The sequence below is a fragment of the Panicum virgatum genome, chromosome 7K (assembly GCF_016808335.1).
Source record: "Panicum virgatum strain AP13 chromosome 7K, P.virgatum_v5, whole genome shotgun sequence".
In the NCBI taxonomy this organism is placed as follows: domain Eukaryota; kingdom Viridiplantae; phylum Streptophyta; class Magnoliopsida; order Poales; family Poaceae; genus Panicum; species Panicum virgatum.
In genome coordinates, this window is record NC_053142.1 from 29,755,926 (window position 1) to 29,777,239 (window position 21,314).

At 42.8% G+C, this 21,314-nt stretch overlaps 2 protein-coding genes across 3 annotated transcripts; one reads left to right on the top strand and one right to left on the bottom strand.

Moving 5' to 3' along the window:
* Positions 1-10,395: 10,395 nt before the first annotated feature.
* Positions 10,396-12,651, top strand: LOC120640092 (pentatricopeptide repeat-containing protein At5g61800-like). The gene is made up of 2 exons (XM_039915979.1): positions 10,396-11,943; positions 12,040-12,651. The coding sequence occupies exon 1, from the start codon at positions 10,396-10,398 to the stop codon at positions 11,830-11,832; it is 1,437 nt and encodes a 478-aa protein (XP_039771913.1). The 3' UTR covers positions 11,833-11,943; positions 12,040-12,651.
* Positions 12,652-13,257: 606 nt separating this feature from the next.
* LOC120640829 (sucrose nonfermenting 4-like protein) lies at positions 13,258-20,923 on the bottom strand. 2 transcript variants are annotated; one of them, XM_039916742.1, is made up of 13 exons: positions 20,558-20,921; positions 20,284-20,359; positions 18,714-18,890; positions 18,505-18,621; positions 18,356-18,415; positions 17,820-17,909; positions 17,616-17,747; positions 16,952-17,093; positions 16,688-16,861; positions 15,817-15,880; positions 14,640-14,709; positions 13,592-13,691; positions 13,258-13,449 (listed from the first exon to the last, which is right to left on the bottom strand). In XM_039916742.1, the coding sequence occupies exons 1-13, from the start codon at positions 20,623-20,625 to the stop codon at positions 13,358-13,360; spliced, it is 1,362 nt and encodes a 453-aa protein (XP_039772676.1). In that variant the 5' UTR covers positions 20,626-20,921; the 3' UTR covers positions 13,258-13,357. The 2 variants fall into 2 exon arrangements, 1 of the variants encoding a protein (XP_039772676.1); XR_005662011.1 differs by lacking the exon at positions 13,258-13,449 and adding an exon at positions 16,533-16,558 and having other exon boundaries at positions 13,670-13,691; positions 20,558-20,923.
* Positions 20,924-21,314: the final 391 nt, after the last annotated feature.

A 21,314-nucleotide genomic window follows, 5' to 3' on the forward strand; every position in this document is an offset into this window, starting at 1 on the left:
AATTAATTGAAAGAAATCTCTATAACTTCTAATTACTTTGACACCCTTCAGTTCCAGGAGTACACTCTTTTCAATATCCAGAAACCCTCTAGAAGAAAAATAAACCTTTATTTCTGAAAATGTATATGTCAGTAACCTCAATCCTGCGGTGAAGACACTGCCTTTCGGGGGGGCACGGTGCGGTACAAGGATGTCACCAATCGGCCAGTCGTAGCACCAACATTTACGATTAATAGGCACAGCACTTGGCACAGGAAGCGTGCTCGTTGATATGCTCTCAGTACAACAACGGCCATGTTGACTGCGTCAAATGTTGTCTTCTTATCAATCGAAAGTGCTAGTGATGCAACCAACCGATTCGCGACGTCTTTATAGCGCATCGTGTATCCCCGAAAGGTAGTGTCATCACCGTTGGATGGAGATTAACGACGTATACTTGTTTCGAAATAAAGATTTTTTTAGCTTCTAGATGGTTTCAATGTGAGCCTGAATAAATACATCACTAGAGTGTCAAAATAATCCATTCATAATACAAAAAATTCTAATATACTCATTTCATTAATTCATTCACGAATACAAAAATCAACTATCCACAATATGGTCATATATACAAGTACATCACATGAAGTGTCTATACTCATTCTAAAAATTTCTACTATCCACATACTCATCTAAATCTAAAAGAAAATCACACCTACATATGCAATCTAGCTAAATGTCCAAGAAATAAGCTAGCTACACATTTTCTCTATTTCTAAAGCATGAAATGAGCTATACAAGCCAAGGAAGAAGAGAAAAACAAGCCCCAAACCTTTAGCGCCGATGGATGGACGGGGAATCAAAGATCTTCACAAATGTGGTGAAGAAATGAGCAAGAACTCCTCTCTCCGGAGCCAAGAACAGCCAGAAACAAGTGAGCAAGATGGCTCGGGCGGGGGGAGAGGGAAGAGGATAAGGAGGCCAAGGCCTTTTGTCCCGGTTGGAGACACCAACCGGGACAGGGGGACTTTTGTCCCGGTTGGTGCCTCCAACCGGGACAAAAGGCTCCTGTCCCCCCCCCCCCCCCTCTCCCGCTGGCCCGGCTAGCCGCTGGACCCGGGACAAAAGCCACCTATTGTCGCGGGCCCAAAAGTTGCCGGGACAAATGGCCTAGAACAAAAATATATTCTGTAGTAGTGTGCCTAGCAATAGCTTGGGCGACCTGTCAGCCGATCGACGTCAATCCCAGCACGCGTCTTGGCTGGAGCTATTAGTTGGTGGCCTGCTCCCATCGACTGGATCCAGCCAAAAACGACAAGGAAAATGATCGCGTATAGCTAGGTACGACTCGGCCTCGCAGCTGGTGGCCTTGCTTCTTCGTTGCCTTCTAAGTAAATGTTTGTGATAAATAGGCAAAATAATGTTCTTTAGAGAATTTACTATAGGATACATAGTTTTTGCTACAATCTAGGCATAGTGTATATGTAGGTGTATGGAAATGCCGGAAGATTCTATTAAACTTACTCTTTTTAATCGGCTCTTGGAACGTTGCCCTGCCAATTAGCAGGAGACGAGTCCGAGACAGGGAAGAAGAACGGGTGTGAAGTGGAAGGAGCCCTCCTTGAGTGCTTCTTTATATTGTTGGACGTCAAAGAGAAACTAAAGCTAGTGTTGCGTCTCAACGACGTTTGAATCTATGCGTCATTTATAGAAGATTTTTTTATTCATCTGCACGAGGAGAGTAGAAATTAAATAACTAGAAGGGAGGCCCTATTATAAAAGCAAGTATAATTATATGTAGGGGTCTAGATTAAAGAACAGTTACGACTCTAATCTCGTATAGTTTAAGGTAATGGCTTAATCCGGCCGGCCGTGCGTTTATGCTATTGCACGGCAGCCTAAATTTGTCATCCACCTCGCGTGTAGCGTTTACCATAGTGGTGTAATGGATACATGCAAGCAATTTTAAAATTTTAAAATATTGTAGTTCTTAAACCATCTATCAAATTCAAATGCAGATTGCACAATTATATCTCTTTCGAAGAGACCTTCAAAACAAAACCCCACTTGTATATGTTCGACAATATTTTTCAAAGGCACATAAATGCTTTATGTATAATGAAAAAATCAAAATAAATTAGTTAATATTCAACTAATCTGTTAAAATTATCTATTATTGATCATGCAATAAATATTCACCTACCCTACAAAGTTGTTTACCCTCATCCACTAATCACACCCAACAATCTACCTTCACAATATGAAACAGATATCCACTTAACTGAATTCAGACGTGTGAAGCAATATTCTGTAAAGCCATAAGCAATTTTTGCAAACATCGTATGCAAATTAGAATACACTAAAAAGTATTTTCTCTCATAACAAATACATCATTAAAATAGATTAGTGTGAGATCTTGTTTTGAAGCACTATTGAAATAAACACAACTGTGTAATCGGATTTTAATTTCGATACTCGATTTTAAAACTATGATCTTTTTATTTTAAAATTAAGTGCATGCACATGGCTATCCATTCTTTTTTCTCCCCTCACATTTGCATGCATGTCATTCATCCTTTTCCCTTCTCTCCCTTTTGCCCTCTCACATGCATGCAAATACCTACTGGATAACGGAGAGTAAAAATGAGTCTAGCTTCACACGTGTAGTATCCCACTTGCATCAAAAGCAGCTAATCAGGCATTGCGCTATGGTTCACTTATCCTCGAAAAGGAATCGCTTTGCATCTTGCCTTCGTTGTTTCGTTTTCTGGAGGACCTGGTTAGTTCAGGGCGGTGGTGGCAGTGTGTCACCTTTGGCTTATGACTACACAACAATTGAGTGATGACCAATAATATATTGCCACGTGGTTATTGGGCAGTTGCCAAAAATGAGTGAAGAGGAACCAAAAACCACCCGATTTTCACAATCAAACACTGGTGGGAGAATTTCAACTATGAAAAATGTGCCTTTGTCAACCAAAAAATAACAAGATGCTAGCAGGGTAATTGACGTCCGTCAAGCTAAATCAATTGATTCTGCTGCTGGAAAAGAAATCATGGCAGCATAGAATATAATGCGTGAAAAATGCGAAGATAACAAAAAATAAAGATAGCTTGGTCTTACAAAACAATACGAATTCCTTCGTTAATTTAATCAGACAACAATAAATCAGACAATGCAAAGGCAAAATAAAAATAATTTAAAGATACAATAAATGAAGAACGTCTAGGTGTCACACTGGGATCATTGTCTTGGGCAATTGATACATCAGCTTTCCAAAATTTCCATTCCATGGTAATCTATAATGGAAAAAATGAATAACAAAGTGATCAAACCCAGTAATATAAGGATGCTAAAAATTACTTTAAAAAATGGAACCCTTGTGGTCTAAAAAAACACAAAACATGAAAGGAAGCTAGGAATGAACGCAGTTTGTGCAACTGAATGAATATTGCGCATAGTAGATATTCACTTGGTCGCTAGAGTTCGGCGTCATCTGTTCATCATGAAACTGCGAGGAAGAGAGCAGTAGCTGATAGACAAAAAAATGATGTAAAAGCAAAAGATTGTCTGGATAAAAAACAGCAAGTGAAACTAGAAATATTTCTTGTTTTATTGGATCCAAAAATAAAATAAACGTTTTTTTGAGAATTTAATAAAAGAACAGTTACTTGGGATCAACCGGTTGGCCTCATCCTCCAGGGGAAAACTGGCAAACAAAAGCCTGGCTGTAGCACCCATGTGGGATTTGCGCGCGCTCCGTGGGCTGGGTGAAAAAAAGAAGACGTGCAGCAACTAAAATTTGACTGATGACGTAAATCCAGTTTCAAATTAAAAAAATCTATAAATCTGAAGATAAACATCTAAATTAAATTTTGATTGCACCATTATCTTTCTTATGACAAGATCTTCAAAATAAGACCACACTTGCCTATTTTTGCACAATATTTTTTTAGAAGTAATTTTTTTGTACTAAATAATTAATTTAGACTACTGGGAACAAATATTTTAACAACATGAACAAATAATTATTTTCTACGAACAAAATACTAAACATGACGAACAAATAATAATATGTTACGAACAAAATATTAAACATCACAAACATTTAATTATATAGGATAAATAATAAAAATGCATATCACGAAGAAATGTGTCAGTCACACCAAACAATTTAGTTTACAAAACGAACAAATAATTTGTTATTACGAACACATTAGTTACACACAGATAGATAATTTTACATGAAGAATATTGCATCTATAATGTAAATTTATTTTTATGCACGTAGTTCATACATACACATGCTAAACAAGTTAGCATATATAGAAAATAAATCATTTCACACCCTAACTTATGAGTGCACAGTACAAATAAATTAGTATACATTGAGCATGACTCGCTCTTAAATATGAACTAACAATTTATAATATAGTAATTAGTACAGGTAAGTAGAAGTCTCTTAACATATGATTATATAATTAAAAATTAATTAATATATATTATAAAAAAAGTAAATAATAAATATGAATAAATATTACGTACAGAGAATAAATAAATAGATATCAAGGATTGGAAAAAGAAAGGAAAAATAAAAATAGAAGGAAAGAAATATGAAAGAGAAGAAAAGGATAAGAGAAATAAACAAAAGAAGAAAATAAATAAAAAATAAATATATTCATAGATGGTCTCATTTTATTGCATTAATTTGAAGGGAAATAGTAAAAGAATGTTAAAGAATCTATATAAAAAGAGGAAAGGAAAGAAATAGGGGAAAAGTAAGAAACAGGAAGAAAAAAGTCCGAAAGAGAAGAAAGAAAAAAGACACTAGCTTTGCATGCATGCCATCGGAGAGTATATAATCACCCTGTTCACTGTGCTGGTGTTAGAGACTGCTGCTGGAGTGGTGTGAGAGAAAAACACTGTTGGTTGGCTGGTGGCTGGAGGCTGCTGCTGGAGTGGTGTGAGAGGAAAACATTGTTCGCTGGTGCTCGAGCATAACAGCAGAACAGGTGAATGATAGAGGAGTACTCACTTCGTAGTGCGTGCAGCATGATGGGTATAGAAATTTAATTGAGCTTATCTTTTTTTAAAAAAATTAATTGAGCTTATCACACGCTGGCTTGTCAGACATGCTGCATGCAGGCCACGGAGGAGGGTGGTGCGGATATGCATCTAAGGCTTTAATAGGTTGTTGGGCTAATTTAATACAGCGGCCCACTAAATATTCTCTTCAGGTGATGGATGAAGTTGTTGTCACGCGCGATGTAAAGTCCTGGCGGCAACTGTGCTGCTTGTTCCAGAGATTTTCTCCCTGGAGGCTTTGTCGATGTGATAACCTAACTGCGGATCCGTGAATATCGGGTAATATGAGAAACTGTTTGATGATATTTTGTCAGACGTAGCGCTGGGCGTTGGCATTGTTATTTGTCTCTGTTAGTATTGGCTCCATGCTTAGTTAGCTTGTTGATAATTATTACGTGTCGTTACTAATTCCTAGAAATATTTTGCATGTTTATTTGATTTGTGTTGCAGCTTCTCTAAAAGAAGTTGGATAGCTAAAAATGATCAAATAAGAGTAAAAATTGGATCCAACAGCTTCTTTTGCCCATCCTCGTTGTCTGGTTAGTTGTCCCCTGCCACTCATGAGCCATTTTTGCCTCGGCACGCTTCACTATCTGACCACATCCTCTCTCCTTCCTCCTGACCAAGGAGGTTGGTCGCGCCCCGCCATGTCCGTCGTCGATCCCGCCGCGCCCCGCCATGCCCGTCGCCGGCCCGAGCTCGCACCTCAGCCGCGTCCTGCCATGCCCACCGCCCCTGCCATGCATGCCCCCACACTCGACTGCGCCCACTGCCATGCCCGCCGTCGGCCCGAGCTTGCACCTCGGATGCCGCTCCCACCATGCGCACTGCCGACCGGCTTTCTCTCGCCGACCATGGCCACCGCCCCTCCTTCTTGATGCCACCCCATTTCCACTGTGTACCCAGTGCCGCCACTCTGCTCGTTGAGTTTGCGCTGCCTCCCTCTCTGCACTGGTGCCGATCGCGGTCACCGCACCCCCGCCAGCGACGTGCCTTGGCCAAGGCTGGATTGGGTCCACTTGCAGAAGAGATTACTGGAGGGGTAGATCTGGTTGGGTGGAAAAGTATAGCTCAAGGAGGTCAACCCAATTTGACCCACTTTATTTGGCTAGTCTGTTGGAAAGAAGCACAATATAGAGAGGGATCTTAGCTAAATGGCTAGTTAAAATATAATTTGGCCAATGAGATTTGGAGAAGTCGTTGGAGTTGTTGTGGTAATCTTTGCATGCATAATTAAGAGGACTCTTTACAGTGATTATTATAATCTTTTTGGTGAGGTTATTCTTGATTGGTCTTTGGACAAGCTTTGCTTCCGCTTGATTTTGAGATGTTCTAATTATTGTTGATTCCTTACATGCTTAGTGAAGAAAGTTCTTTTGCAAATCTTTTTGGAAAAGTTTTTTAGGCACTTTGGTAAATTGTTGCTTCCACTTTTTCATGTGCCTTGCTTGAGTTCCTAGGTTGAGCTCGTCACGGATTGGCTTGAATCACCTTGGCGGTTAGATGAGAGGTGTGTTGGATTGAAATTGGGACGCAGGTCTTGTTCTCATTGAGGAGATTTTTTAAGGCTCTCATTCACTCTCCCTCTTCGGTCACCTGTATATTTCTAGATACTTAATGGTGAAAGAAATAATAAAACTATTAGATTTGTTGCAGGGATAGATCCCTGCTCCCCCTTGTTATTGTGGCTCACGGGAGGGGGATGGGGAGGGCGACTACGAGCCGAGCTAAGGTTGGGACAGGAGGACTGGAGTTGGGTGGCACTAGCTATTTCCCTCGTATATTATTTTTAAAATTTAGATATGAATTGAAACGGTATTTTATATTATTTTTATAATGGTATAGGTGGTTAATTTAGATGAAGCTAGAGCAATTTAAATAAAGATTGTGGGTTTACTTCATAAAATTCTGGTAACAGTATATACTAAATTCAGACATACGAGATGAGGTACACGTGCAAAAGGGTGCCTAGCCTAATTAGTTAGGTGGCCTCAGTAGCACTCCTCAGGTCCTGTATTCGACTCTCGGTGGGAGCGAATTTCAAACTGAGGTTTAAAAAATTCCCACGCCTGCCTACATGCCAAAGCACATGGAAATAGGTGTCGGCTCACCCTGGCCCGCTCTCACACGGGTTACGGTATGTGTTACAGTGCCCCTGAGTAAGGGTGGGACAAGGATTCGGGGGTTTTCTCGACCTGCGTGAGATGTCTTCTTCTTACATTAATGCGCTCGGGGGCGGCTTGCCCCTCGCATTCCGAATTTTTTTATAGATGAGGTACACATGCATACACCTTGTACATCTTATCAATCGCTTATGTCCTGTTTAATCATCTTAAATTAAGTAAGAACAAATGTGTAAGAGATCTTGTGTACATATGGTTACATGTCCATGAAAACACCATGAAGGCTATACATGTTAATTTCCGTTAGTCCTTTGTTTGGACCAAGCAAGAGCTCGATGTCGTAACAATGAATGAAGCAAGTTATATGCAAACTATGCAATGCCTGCAAGAGGTTTAATTTACATTTCTAAAAGCAATTGTGTTATACTGTTAACACTTATCAGCGCACATCTCCACAACAGCATACACACACAACAGGACGCGTCATGTATAGCACATGTGCATTCCTGTGCCCCAACAAGTTAACAACAACACGTACAGATTCTAATCTATGGCATACACTCAGACGAACCACAGACGCAACAAACACAAACATGGCAAAGCACGAGCATCTGCATCACAAACACTGACACTGATCGACTGGCGAGTGCAGATGTCTGAATTATTGGCAGTAATAAAACCAGAACAGGGGTGCATCCTTGTTCTGAAGGGAAGCTTCCCCCACCCTTTCGTCGTCAACCTCCGGCAGGCTACGAGAGCCACGCGAGGGGCGTTTTAGATTGAGAGAGGGAGACCTGGAAGAAAGGCGTAGCCTTCCCTTTGCCGATAGATAGACTTGCCTTCTTGCTTCTCCTCCTGCGTCACTGCCGCAGGCAGCGCCGCCGGTGCGCCGGCGAGTAGTACTCCTCAGCTCTCTGCCGCCTCATCTCGCGCTTAATTAGTCACACAGGTACTGCTGCTGCAAAGAGCTAAACAAAGAGACGATGCTGCATCCGAGCATTGTGGTTAGCCTATGCTTTTATAGGCATTCGTGGACTGACTGACTGACAGGTCACTCGCTGACATTAAATCTCCATGATAATAATGCAGGTACAATGGTCTCTGTGTATCACATAATTTACTGGAAATGGTGGATTCTCGCGTATCAGCGCCGCCCACTCATCTCTTCTTTGACAAATGGGAAATCTCATGCCTTTATCGAAAGGAGACCGACCACTAAGAAGACTCTGGACTCCATCTCATGCTTGAGCTTTCCCTAAGAGGGATTAACTATTGATTGCCCAATCAGCACTGACTAGTCCCCACTAACAGACTGTTTCATGGACACTGTGTGGTTGCAGTGGACGGGCACCTGTCGACGGGCGACCAAAGGGCCAACAACAATATATAGCATGGATAGGTTCCTTCATGCTTTCAACAGTTGAAGAGAGAATGTCACCATCTCAACGAACCTGAAGTCCTGCACTGTATTCCTGTTCTGGGGCATTGAATCCGTAGGCTTTGGGCAACCTCATTTTGTGGCTGCCCTGCTAGCTTTACCCAAAGAATTGGTTTAGAATTGGGGAACATTGCAAGATAACATTACATTACCCAACAGCACCGTCGTAATTCGTACGCATGTATGGGCAGTGTGCACCCCTTCCACCTTTCAAAGCGCTTTTCATTTTTTTTTTTCTTTTATCCCAAGAGAATGCATGATCTCAACAAGTAGTTGCTGAAGAAGGTGCCGCGAAGTTTGCCAAAGGGTTAAGAGGGATTTTTGTGAAAAGCACAATCTCCGATTGAAAAGGAATGCTAACAATATGGGTGGATTGCTGGTCAGTCCGCAATTGGGTAAAGGAGCTTCTTCATGCAGGTAGCAATCCTGCTCTGATGCGTTGGTGTCGACCAGCAAACCTTCCAACCTTGCCGTCGCCTGCCGTCTGGTCCATTGCCCCGTCACTCGCATTCGAAAAAAGCACCCATGCGTTTGCTGAGAACGCGCCCTACAGGCAGCTGATGATTCGGATTCGCCAATCATCTATAGCTCATGGCTGTAAAAAAGCAAGGGTGATCGACTGCTGGCTCTTTCTATAGGCAGCTGATGATTCGGATTCGGTCTCCCCATCTTTAATTTTAAGAGTGGGGAGGGGTTGTTTATCTACATCTATTTCAATAAACTATCTATCGAATCGTTGCAATTGATGTTCGATCTCGAAGAGAAGAAAGAGATCTTTAAAAAGTGAATTTTTATGATCCAATAAAAAATCAAACTTGTTTAAGTGTCGGATAAGGATCACTCGGCACTATCTAATGGTCGATGCTGCATAGGCTGGTCTCTGCGACGGACGTGCTTTGCGCTTAAAGTCAGCCAGACTGTCCGGTTTAAACTTGTGGCTTCCTTGTGGCTACCGTTCTTTTCTAGAAAAAGGCACGAGTTGAAACTTGAAAGTAGTTCAAGAAATATATGGATAAGGATAATGTAGGCACAAATTTTTGAATAAAGCGGGTGAGTAAATTTCGACTAAAAAATTATAATTTGGAACACAGAGAGCACAATATTATTATGACGGTTTCCATGCCTTAATAGCACTTTAGCAGCAACGGTGCTAGGCTGTGTCAGCGTGTCTTTCGCCTGCGTATTATGTGAGATTATTTCTCCCGAATGAATAATTGGAGAAATGATGCATTCAAATGCATCTATCTAGATGAAAGATGAAAGGGTCTGTAATCTAATGGTTACAAGAGCTTTGATAGCACCTCAGATTATAGATTTGACTCTTTGTGAGAGCGAATATTCTAGGATTTAACAGTATTGTGCTTTCACTGATAAACGATGTTTTCGTCGACAGCAATGTGCATGTGGTGACTTCGTCAATCTTGATGATTTAACAACTAAATCTTCAAACGTTCTCATATAGAGGTAGAAGTTTGCGTATTGTATTCATAGAGGTGACCGGGTGAGTATGCGTGCATTGTGAATAGATCTGAGTAGTAAGGTGTAATCTATAAAAAAAATGCATCTATTGTGTACTAATTGTGTGTTTAACTTATTTCCAAAAGCTTTTTTTGTGATACATTTCCAAAAGCTTTTGTGGTACCTTGTCCCAAATTCGATGAGACGGGAACGGAGGATGCCACTATGGCCCCGCTATGGCCCGAAGCGGCGGTGGCCCCGGTTAGGAACTTAGGATAGAACATGCTTTACCATTGAACGCCTTGAGTGAGATGGCGCCACCCAGCCCGGGCCCATCGCTCAGCCTCCCTCCTCCCTTCCACTCCCTCCCCCGCCTCCTCCACCCGCGCCACCGCCTCCCGCTCCGCCGCCTCCTCGCGGCGCACGCGCTCGCCGCCGTCGCGGGCCACCTCTCGCTCCCGGACCCACGCCCCCACACCCTCATCCTCGCCGCCTACTCCCGCCTCGCGCGCGCCTCGCCCTCCTCCCTCCTCCTCTTCCGCTCCTCCCTCCGCCTCTCCGTCGCCCCCACGCGCCACACCCTCCCGCTCGCCGTCTCCGCGGCCTCCTCCGCGGGCCCCCGCCACCTCCCGCTCGCGCTCTCCCTCCACGCCGTCGCGGTCGCCCGCAACCTCCTCCCGTCCCCGCACGTCGCCAACGCGCTCGTCTCGCTCTACGCCAGGCACGCGCTCCCGGGCGCCGCGCGCAGGGTGTTCGAGGAAATGCCCTCCGCCCCGGACGTCGTCTCGTACAACGCGCTCGTGCACGCGTACGTGAGCGCCGGGCGGGTGCGCGTCGCGCGGGAGCTGTTCGAGGCCATGCCGGCGCGGGACGCCGTGTCCTGGGGCACCGTCGTCGCCGGGTGCGCCAAGGCTGGTTGGCCGGAGGAGGCAGTGGGTCTGTTTGACAGGATGAGGGGAGAGAACGTCAGGCCCGACGATGTCACTCTGGCCGCGGTGCTGTCGTGCTGTGCACAGCTGGGGGCGCTGGACAAGGGGCGGGAGGTGCATGAGTATGTCAGGCAGACCAGGCCCCGCCCCAACGTGTTCTTGTGCACGGGGCTCGTTGATCTCTACGCAAAGTGCGGTTGCGTCGAGGCTGCAATGGAGGTGTTCGAGGCGTGCCCTGAGAGGAATGTGTTCACGTGGAACGCGCTCATTGTTGGACTGGCGATGCATGGCCATGGCGCGGTGGCACTGGAGTACTTCCACCGGATGCTGGCTCATGGAATTCAGCCAGACGGGGTCACATTCTTGGGGGTGCTGATCGCTTGTGGCCATGCTGGCCTGGTGAACATGGCGAGGCGCATATTTTCAGAAATGGAGGACGTGCATGATGTGCCCCGGGAACTGAAACACTATGGGTGCATGGCTGACCTGTTGGGTCGGGCTGGACTCATCGAAGAAGCAATGGACATGGTCAGGAAGATGCCCATGGATGGAGACAGTTATGTGTGGGGAGGTATACTTGCTGGATGTAGAATGCATCGGAACATGGAGGCAGCGGAGGTTGCGGCCCGGCATCTGTTGCAACTGAACCCTGATGATAGTGGGGTGTACTCTGCCATGGCTGGGATCTATGCAGATGGAGGTAGGTGGGAGGATGTAGCGAGGATCAGGAAGTTGATGGACGAAAGGATTGGCAGGAGAAATGCTGGCTGCAGTTCAATTATGGCAGATCTCAAATATGGTGCCCCTATGCAGAGTTGATTGCGGTGGGATATATTTATTTGAATTCACTAATTCAGAAACACTTAAAGTAGAGAGTAGTTTGGAAAGAGCAGCGGCGCGAATTGCAATTAAGACTCATGAAAACTCGAGGTACATATTTTTTAATGTGATAATTCAGATATAATTCAGGATTTGTTATCTATGTAGCTTGAGCTCCTAGTGATACCAAATCTCACTGCTCTGCAGGTGCAGGCGTAACTACTGTATTTCACGAGACCTTTTTGTGCTGCCAAATGTGAATCTAATGGAGTCATCTTGCAGTTTCACGCACAATGTGTAGTTTATCTCCATGTAACTGCACAAATATGAACTTTGTAGCAACTGCATTTTGTCGTCAAATCAAAGCTCATTCTGACGCCAACAAAGGAGGTTCGTGAATGAAGTGAAGAGGGGCACGTGGAAAATTTCCCGGCGCAGTGCAACTAAATCCTAAACCCTATTAGTGACAGTCATGTGCACAGGGCAATATGATTCTCAGGAAGGTGGATCCGACGCAATATGATTCTCAGGAATTGAACCTGAAAGTCGTGCAGCTCAGACTCCACATTTCACATTTTATCTCAGAAAATTATCCGCGGGAGACAACAAACAATCAGGATCACATGTCCTTCCGCTGCTAATGCCAGGTGGTATGTCCTGTCCGTTTGTATGTACCAGGCTGCGACAGTCTATGGTGTATGAGTTCCTACTGAAAAAAAGTGGCTTAACATCCGTCTATGGTGTGTAATTGCAAGCATGATGAGAATATTTGACTGATTTGAACAGGAGTTAAAGTTTGCGTTCCTTCAGGGCACAAAAGGCTGACTTCATATCGTTGCTGGTTTACTGATGTAGTGCTTCTCATGTACAATGTGTGCACTGTTAACCTGATTCAGTATGTGATAACATACATCTTGCTTAATGTCACTCCCCACTCCACTTCTTGCATTCCACGGGAGAGGGAGCTGAACTGCAGGAGGAAAAACATACACCATCTAGCAAAGAAATCTTCTAAGCCATTCAAGCACAGAAACAGACAAAAAGGGAAAATGAGAAACACTATATAACTGGAAGAGGAATTTGTTCAAAAAAACTCAATAAGGTATCAGATAATCCAAAAACTCAATAAGGCCTGATTCCTTTATTGCAAAGGAACACAAAAGAAAACTTATAAGAGCCGGAGAGAAATCTCGCAGCCACTCAAAAGATAACGAAACATTACTAAGTTGCCATGCTGCAAAACAGGAATTATCAGTTGGACGAGGGCAAGGCATTCTCATGAGAAATTGAGAAGTAAACGTAGCGGTAATGGATGTAGTCCCGATCTGAGTCTGTCATACTTCTGAGGCATTTTCTTGATCGGCTGTTCATTCTTTAATCATGATTCAATCATGCAGAGCTCACGGCATCAGAAAGAACCCAAGGGAGACCAAAAGGGAAAACTATCGCATTTCCAACAACCTTTTTTTTATTTTGTCCAAATCAGGTACAAGAAGCTTTCATGTATGGAATGGCTACACAGATGCTATCCAAGAAGAAATGTAAATATGTCTCTCAGTGAGATGATTCCTTCCACAAATCTGGTACTTTGTTCAATAATAACCACCCGCCGCACCCCTGATGACAAGGCATACAGTGCGTCAAATTTAAATCAGCAGGCCCAATTTCTGATGAAGCAGAAGCAATTGATTTCCTGTAATAATGAAAATCCAAACATACTCCTGATGAGATCAGGAACATGAATCATACAAACTAGTACCTGGAATACACAATTTCCCCAAGACTTCAAGCAAGGTACTCGTCTGCAAACAAGTATGACACTGTCTTCGGCCCTGCACCTGGTACTGCACATCCAATGCCTAAAAAAGATTAAAGACAAATATTATCCTCTCATAGAGTACCGACTCTGTCATACGATGCATGATGATCTACAAAAACAATAGCAGCAACCAATATAAAGTGAATGCATAAGTGGAATTATAGCTATGCCTTTCCTCAGACACGCTGGCATCAAGGCCTCTTATAAACTTAAAGAAACTTGAACTCAATTCTGTTTAGATTCAAAGCAGGTTGGACTACCAGAAACTCTACTGCAAGTATCCTGGGGACTCTGCTAACGCCTTCCAGATGACAGCCCCAGGCCCCCAGCAAACAAGGACTCACAATTGCAAAAACGTATAACGTGTTCGGTCCAGCTTGCTTCGGTTACAGCTGCAGCTGCCTTGCTGCTTCAGCTGTTGTGCAGCTATGTTAACCTGCTGCAGCTACGGCAGCAATCTCTTCCGAATGGAGTAGTTCTTGCGACAGGTGATTTATTTTCGACCAAAAATTAACAAGCTATGAAGAAAGGTCTGAGAACATGAAGTCAAGAACCAAGAGGACATCAGCACCAGGAGCACCTGGAGTAGAGTGCAATGCTGGTGTTAAGTCTGATGAGAACTCAATAAAAGGGACTCCTGATTATCTAAGGTCATGGGCCACCTATGACATGTATACACGGATGTAGCAAACAAGCCTAAGGTCAAGTCCACTCCAGTAAAAACAACCAAACCAAATTCAGGTTGTGATTGTAGGAATGGACTTACTCATTAGATGAGCTATTGGACATAACACTGGAAATTTTCTTGTTTTGTATTTCCTTTTCATGTTCTGATGGACAAAACATGATCATGCAAAAGCCTTCTGTTGAGTACTGGCCATTAAATCAAGACCATAGGAATTGCAGATTTCTCTATGGAACTGAGTATATGCATACAATGTGAAAGAAAATGTAATTTGCACAATTAAAAAGCAAGAGGTGATTTTACGTTTTGCACAGTTACTTGTTCAAGTTCAATGCGAGCGTAGACGTCATTCTTCGCCAGAGCCATGATATCGCTGCGGAAACAGGCAAGACTGAAAATTAAGATACTCCAAGAGGATACAAAAAAATGGTAAATGAAGTAATGGGATCAGCTATGTAAGTTTCTCTTAAGTTAGTCTGAAGATCGTGCCAAGACAGGTTTCATTTTGATATGATGTACTCAATTTTGTGGAACATCATATAGAGAGCATTCAACCACGTAACATATATACAAAGAAATCAGTAACAAAGATAGTGTGTCTTTGTTAAGTTTCAGGAAACCAGCAAAGAGCTAATGTTCAGAACATCCAAAGTATATTTTAAAAAAGTAAACAAAGATTATACCAAATGGACAGGATGTTTAAGAGTGCGTTTTTCAACACATAGCAGCCCCTTCTTTTTTAGCTTAATAGAAGGACCTGTGATAGATATTTTTTTGAGCAAAAGATCATTGGAAGGTAAAAGCAGTTAGCTTTTAGGGACTTAGGAGGATGATCATAAAATTGGTAGCAGTGCTGGTAAATTGGAAAACATAGTTCTACCAGCTCCTTAATTTCTAAAAGCCTCGAACAATAGATCCCAAGCACTATCTAGAAACAAGATAAACCTGAAGCTCTCTAGAGTTTAGATCCACAAAAGATTTGTTTTCATTTGAAATACCTTGTTAATATGCATCTTGCTATCCTGGGAATAGATAGATGGTACAGATGTATAAAGGACTGAGTAGAAGAAATGTCAAAGGTTATGGGATGGCTAAGTAATGGTAAAAGATAGCAACTAGGAGGTCAGGACCAAAGTTTTACAAAAAAAACAATTTCATTTTGGCATAATGTCATTACCCCACAAAGGTGAATGGCACAAGACCACAAGTAATAGCTAACCACTTTGACATTATCGAATATCATCACAGAAAGTTCACAGTTCACACCCCCTCCACGAAACACACCATAGCTAGCCAAGTATCCAATGTTGGAGATCACAATAAAAATCAGACAAGGACCAGTTTCTTGACTTATTTTGAGGTGCAGAGGCCCAGTGCAACACTTCATCAGACAGAATTGCAGAAGCCACTTGGTTTCATCAATACAATATAACAGAACAGGATAGCACCACAGCAAAAGCAAACATTACAGTATGCAAACCTGAGTGAGTAGACATCACGGAGGGATCCATTGTCATCAACTATAGGAATTGAGCTTACTCTATCTGGAGAGGAATGAATCGACATAATAGTTCAATTCAGTAACAGTTACTTTATTAAGATTGACAGTTATAAGTTCAGAAGCAGCACATGCAAAAAAAAAGGCTTTGAATATCCGCAAACATGGGGGGGAAAAAACAGTCAAATTTTTTTGGTGTTTCAAATGCACTTGGTAGAGTTCATTGCTCATACACAACTTCATACCATAAATCCATTTGTCTGAATCCCTAGAGTTAACAAACCAGTAAAACATTCCATAAATACTGATACAACATTGCTCGCAAAGTCCTCCAATATAATCTAGTAAAGATGCATTTCCTAATGTGCCACTGCAGCAGAAAACCATTTTGTAAGGGAACACATTATACAGATCAATTGTACATTAATCTAGACATTAAGTGCTTTTGCTGGGTGCAACATTAGTTTTGCAGGAATCCAATAAGTAAAAACTAAGGAACACTCCTTTCTCCTAGTTTAAAAAGTCATTCTGTTTTTTTTTTTTTTTGAAAAGAAAGAAAAAAAAAGTCATTCTGTAACAAGTACACAAATTGTAACAGTTGGAGACTAAGGTGATGTGATGCATGATCCTACCTATCACCTAAGGCGTTACATGTTAGAAAGCTTCATGCACATTCCATTGTACAATTTAGTTCATACCTTCACTGTTGATTTGAAATTGTTATCTGCATTATTCAAGAAGAACTAATCACATGATTAAGTTGATTTCTTAAGTCACTTATTGGCTATTGCCGTTTATGATCTTAACAGTTGGAAACATCAATACGAACACTGCATATGAAATGTCAAGCTACCTTGAAGCAGCAGATCCAGGCAGGAATTTAATGGAGAACTCAATGGCAAAGTTCTGAGCAGTCTGTTACTTGTTCTCCCTGTATGTGGAGACCAAGTACCAATAGGAATATTGAGAAGCTGATTGTGTAGAAGAGAATAACCTTCAGGCTGTTCTTGTAGCTTCGAGCAAAGAACTAAAAACATCAAGATAAAAGTTAGCTTAATTTGACACAGGTGAAATTAATCAAGTAATAGGTCATTAGTCTTATAGAACAATATCATACATGTCAAAATCCCCTGAAGGGTTGCAAGATTAAGCAAAGGCATCCCTGATGAATCTGGCAACGACTTAAAGATAGGAACTGAAGATATTTCATTTCTGATTATAGTCAGTGCCACATCCACTAAATTATCTGAATCCTTAACCTGAAGAAAGACATATAGCGCCATAAGATAGAAAAACAAGTGTTTACTAGAAATGTTTAGCTCCAATAATGCAGAATATTAAAGAAAAACTATTGTGAGATTATTACAAGTCCAGTCCCTCCCAGCCCATGAAAAAAGGCACCATCCTTAGTTCCGGAGAAAGAATCTCATAATGACATGCACATTGCTCAATGAGCAGATCAAATAATCATAAGGAATAATAATCCAAAAAGTGAAAAACAAAATAGTTATATCCATTTTTATCTTCATTCATGGTGTTGAAACAGTTAGATTTTGATGGGGCAAATGATGGTAATATCTATTGTGTCAATTTTATTCCTCTTGCAAGGTAATAAAGAATTTGTAATTTGCCTGACACAGATGGCATTAAGATTAATAGTGTATTAGAGACAACACTAACAATCTCGTACACAATATCTTTTCATGTTTTGAGGTGCTGTTTAACTGTTTATACAGAAAAAAAATTGAATAAAAAAATCTGGCGGATATATGGAGAAGTACATGAATTAATGGCCTTCTCTGCACAGCAGCACCATCAGGCCCACCATAAAACTGCAGTTTTGCTTCTTTCCAAGCAGAAATAGGATGCATTTCAAGCTCTTCATTGCCAAGAGCCCTTATGTTTCTCTGCAACTGCGAAGCAAATAATAATTAATACAAACATAAAATGCTTTCAAGGAGAAACACAGTTTTATTCATCCCCACCTTTCTCAACATTAATACAAAATCGGATGCAGTGAGCATGCCTGTTATGGTTCCCTGATGGTCGTCCCAGAGAGGAACTAAAGCAAGGCCCTGAAAAAAAAAAGGTTAACTGCAAGCTACTCTAAAATGATTTAATCAGCAGAAGGGGACACCAAAGTTGGCTAGAGGTCCAGATGGTATACAGCAACACCGCGCACAAACAATGATTTAACAGACAAATAGGACCCTAAAAGGGCACAATTGCCTATTTGTCAAAGTTATTTCATTCTGAATGGATGTACAGTCATGCCAATTGCAGGTACAGATGAAACAAATGCATGCTTCTATAAGTTTTGTTGTTTGTCCAGTTATAGACCATAATAAAGAAAATAAATTTAACTGTTTCTAAAAATGAGGATGATAGTTTCCAGAACATCTTCTAAAATTCTTCAATAATAAAAATAAAACAGAACAAAGTTCATGTCAGAGCAAACGAGCACCACAAAGGAGAAGTGAATGTTTTGGAGCAATTCTTCCAAGCATGGCAGCACACATACCTCGTCATGCATTATTTTAAATGCTTGCTTAACAGGAAGCTGAGTGTCCAAAATTGCTAACTGAAATGTTTATAGGATAATAGGAACACCAATTATTCACATATAGTCTAAAGCAAAGTGACTTATAAGTTACAAGAAAAGAACCTGACCTTGCTAGAAAGAGGAACAACTTCATATATGGTATTATGTAATAATATTCCAGAGATCCCATGGCGGAAAACTGCTATTTGCATGCCTGGGTTTTGAGATGAAGGCTCTGGAGGCATCTGTTTGGACATTCAAGACCACAGTATATAACAGATCTATAGTTCAGGAATATGCAAACCAGAAAATACAATATCAAACTTCTGAGACATACTGTTGTCAAAATGGTACCCTCATCCATATTAATTCCTCTGATTGGAGAAGGCTCTGGCTGCGCAACTGGTTGTGCATTGTTTTCCACAAGCACCTTGTTGCTGATCAGTCCATATTCATCACGCATAAAAGGTTTCGACTCATCACACCTCCAGACACCATCAACCAAAAATCGGTACTGAATTGCACCAGGAAGAAACATAAATGCATGTAATGGCACCAAAAAGAAAAGTAACAGGAGCAAGAGAATATTTTATGCAAAAGCCGGGCAGTGTGCACTGGTACACTGGAATATCATCTACAAATAGTTTGCTAACTTTTGAATGGAACCATACAATCACATCTGAACATTATAGTTGACAGAATTACAAATAACAAAGGTGTAAGTTTGGTAACAAATGCGCAATGTTACCTTCAAGAATTACATAGAAGTAAAAAAAAAGCCAAACATCTAATATAAAAACCATTGTGAATATGTCAAATATCTAATGTTTCTATCAATTTCTAGGAATTGAAAGAAATATATCTTGAAGAAATGGTTCACAACAGTTGGTTGCTAAATATGTAAGTACTTCAAAGGAGTGAAAGACAGCCGAGAATTAAGGGGCATTCAGTACATATTTAGTGTAACTGCAAGTATTAATTGCCAGCAGGGAAAAGGCGTCACAATAAATAAGCTCCCTATATACATGGAACGAAATGTCAAATGCGGAAACCTGAGAGATAGAGGTATGACTGTATTTAACTGTAACTCACTTTATAATGACACTGAAGGGATGCTTTTGTGATGCAGCAACAAACTGTTGTGGCATTTTCCTTTATGGCAGTCACTACGCAATGGCTAAAGCCTCTTGTCGGAAACGACATTACCCCGACACCTATGCCACGTCTTACTACAGGATATACCAACTTTTTAACACATATGTCCATGGTTTATGCAATGTTAGAACCCCAGACTGGTGAACTACATTTCTGGATAAGGAGTTCCAAATGCCTAATACCGCCCATGAACCATGTATTTGAGAACAGAAGATATTTAACTCGAACATTCATTTCAGCATTCACTAGCTACTAACGGTAAACCATCCACGTGCCCCACAAAAATCCAGCAGGTACGGCAGCTATGCATCGAAACAGAATAGCTCCCTCCAAGACACCGACCACCACACCTCCCCCCTGGATATGCAAGGATCATCAGCGACCGCAAGCATTAAACCCACACGCACCGCCGCCCAGCGCCTCAACGCCCACCCGCTGCAACTACCAACTAACGCAGATGCATTTCTTCCCGCGACAATCTGACAAAACAGCACGCCGCGACATACCAAGCGGAATCAAACCCAGGATTCCTATCTGTCAGACCGTCACCAAGCACAATTCTAAACAATCATGGAAAGTAACAGCCGTGCAAGGTAACGGGCTCAATTCTATCCACAAGGGCGCCAATCCGAGAACCCGCAGACCTACCAGAGCAAACTACCAAGCAGTGTAACAAATCCAAGCGCAGGAACGACGACAAGCAAATCAATCAGGCGCAAGGCGAATCAGAGCAGCACGAAGCAGCGACCCACCTGGTAAACCCCGGGGGGCAGATCGAAGACGACCTGGAACTCGGTCCCGACCAGCGCCATGGGGTACTCCCTCCACCTGCGGCCACAGCAAGCAAAGGCGGGAACCAGGAATCAGCATTACAACATCCCCCTCCGCCACCGCAAAGCCGAACCCAGACGCGGGGGGGGGGGGGGGGGGGGGGGCACACAAAAAATAAAAAACAAAGGGCGCCCACGCCTTCCCCGCGCCCCCGGCCCCGAGCCGGGACCTCCGGTGAGCAGTGCCCGTACTCACCCGGTGAAGCTGCCGCAGAAGGAGGCGTGCCGGCCGCCGTACGGCCACGAGAAGCGCTGCAGCACCATGGGGGAACCCTAGCGGCGCGCGAGAGGAGCGGGCGGGCGAGGGAGGGATGCAGGGGGAGCAGCGCCGGCGCCCCCGACGCCGACCAGCCGACCGACCGACCAAACCCTAGCCCCGCGGGAGCGAGCCCATCCGCGGGGGGACCCAGCCGGCCGGCCCGGATTATATGGGCGCTGGGGGAAGGGGAGGCGCACGCAGGCGCAGGCGGGGAGGGAGGCAGAGGCGGAAGAGGAAATTTGGTGTGAAGGGGGGTGTGGGGAGAGCGGAGCGAGGGAGGAGTGAGGAGGGGAGGGGCGTTGGAGCGCGTGTGCGCCAACGGCGTCCGCGCCCTCGTTTTTTTGTTGGCTTGCGCTTGGGGTTGGCTCGGGTTGTTGGTGGGTACGGCGGCCTCTTCCCCTCTTCGCCTTCGCTGGTCCTCCCTCCAGGTCCTGTTTGGTTGGCAGTAGCACAAAAAATTTTAATTAATAATTAGAAATACTAAATAAAAAAGATAATTTGTAAAATTAACTCTACAACTCTGTAGTACTCCGCGAGACGAACCTAATGAGGTCTTTGACCGTACGATTAGAGCACGGTTACTGTAGCATTACTGTAGCCAATCATCGATTAATTATTTTCATTAGATTCGTCGTGAAAAGATTTTGCAAATAAATTTCGTTTATTACTCCATATATATAATATTTTTTCTCAT

Bases quoted from the DNA above. Each gene is read 5' to 3' on its own strand.
- LOC120640092 (XM_039915979.1), top strand. From the start codon at position 10,396: ATGGCGCCACCCAGCCCGGGCCCATCGCTCAGCCTCCCTCCTCCCTTC.
- LOC120640829 (XM_039916742.1), bottom strand. From the start codon at position 20,625: ATGGTGCTGCAGCGCTTCTCGTGGCCGTACGGCGGCCGGCACGCCTCC. The intron at 20,360-20,557 runs GTGAGTACGGGC...CTGTGGCCGCAG, and splicing joins TTCTGCGGCAGCTTCACCGG to GTGGAGGGAGTACCCCATGG. The intron at 18,622-18,713 runs GTATGTCTCAGA...ATGTCCAAACAG, and splicing joins AGGGTACCATTTTGACAACA to ATGCCTCCAGAGCCTTCATC.